Source organism: Otolemur garnettii, unplaced genomic scaffold, assembly GCF_000181295.1.
Source record: "Otolemur garnettii isolate 467f Iridium unplaced genomic scaffold, OtoGar3 scaffold00060, whole genome shotgun sequence".
NCBI lineage: Eukaryota > Metazoa > Chordata > Mammalia > Primates > Galagidae > Otolemur > Otolemur garnettii.
In genome coordinates this window covers 451,005-452,532 of record NW_003852455.1, presented here as the reverse complement: position 1 = coordinate 452,532, position 1,528 = coordinate 451,005, and the positions used below count along the sequence as shown (strand labels likewise).

At 41.8% G+C, this 1,528-nt stretch overlaps 1 protein-coding gene across 2 annotated transcripts in view; it reads left to right on the top strand.

The window, feature by feature from the left end:
* RNF168 (ring finger protein 168) overlaps positions 1-1,528 on the top strand; it is a 25,710-nt gene that overhangs the window by 19,056 nt on the left and 5,126 nt on the right. For both annotated transcript variants that reach the window (XM_003792668.3, XM_012806910.1), the window contains exon 4: positions 398-519. In XM_003792668.3, the coding sequence (XP_003792716.1) occupies positions 398-519 (122 nt within the window). The remainder of the gene's footprint in view (positions 1-397; positions 520-1,528) is intronic.

Genomic DNA, 1,528 nt, shown 5'->3' with positions numbered 1-1,528 from the left:
AGTCTCCTGCCTCAGCCTCTCAAGTAGCTGGGACCACAGGCACCTGCCATAACGCCTGGCTATTTTTTGGTTGCAGCCATCATTGTTGTTTTGGTGGGCCTGGGCTGGATTTGAACCCACCACCTTAGGTGTATGTGGCTGGTGCCTTAGCCACTTGAGCCACAGGCTCCGAGCCCTAATTTTCTTTATAGAGGTCCTTCACCTCTTGTTAAGTACATTCCTAGGTATTTCATTTTCTTTGGGGCTATGGTGATGGGAGTTGTGTCCTTAATTAGCTTGTCAAGATATGTAGAATTTTAAATGTAAATGTTATTGCTGGCTCCTGAATTAGCCAAATTGCTTATTTTATTATGAAGTTCTCTTTAATGATGTCTGTTATACTTTTTTTTTTTGGAAGAACAATTTCTATGAGGGAAGTATCTTGGCTTCTCCCTTGAATTCCAGAAAATCTGATCCAGTCACAATCAAGTCTGAAAAGAAAAGTAAGAATAAACAAAGAAATGCTGGAGATATTCAGAAGTAAGTGAACATGACTATCTATTGTTTGGTGACCACCTACTGTATGCCAGTGTTTTTTGTTTACATAGACCTCTGATTATCAAAGTTTAGGTCTATGAACTCTTTTTTGTTGTTGTTTTGTTTTTTTGTTTTTTGAGACAGAGCCTCAAGCTATCCCCCTGGGTAGAGAGCTGTGGCATCACAGCTCACAGAAACCTCCAAATCCTGGGCTAAAGCGAGTCTCCTGCCTCAGCCTCCCAAGTAGCTGGGACCACAGGTGCCCGCCCCAACGCCCAGCTATGTTTTGGTTGCAGCTGTCATTGTTGTTTGGCAGGCCCGGGCTGGATTTGAACCCACCACCTTAGGTGTATGTGGCTGGCACCTTAGCCACTTGAGCCACAGGCACCAAGCCTTGAATTAATTTTTTGAGTGAAGAAAGGTGTGGGTCTAGTTTCAGTCTTTTACATGTGGATATTCAGTTCTCTGAGCACGATTTAGTGAATATGGAGTCTTTCCCCCGGTGTATGTTCATTGGTTTATCAAAGATTAGGTGGTTGTAAGATGTTAGTTTCATTTCCTGGTTTTCTATTCAATTCCAAATGTTTATGTCTCTATTTTTGTGCCAGTACCATGCTTTCTTGACCACTGTGGCTTAAAATCTGGTATGCTGATGATGCCTGGATTTTTTTTTTTTTTTCCCCAGTTTTAGGCCAGGCTGAGTTTGAACCCACCACTTCTGGCATATGGGGCCGGTGCCCTACTCCTTTGAGCCATAGGCGCCACCCCGGATTTGTTATTACTAAGAACTGCCTTAGCTGTATGGTTTTTTTTTCCTGGTTCCATACAAAACACAGAATCATTTTTTCCAAGTCTTGAAAGTACGATGTTGGTAATGCATTGAATTGGTGGACTGCTTTGGGAAGTATAGATATCTAAACAATGTTGATTCTTCCCAACCATGAGCATGGTATGGTCTTCCATTTGTTAATTTCATCTGCGGTTTCCTTTCTTACATTTTCATAATTTTCTT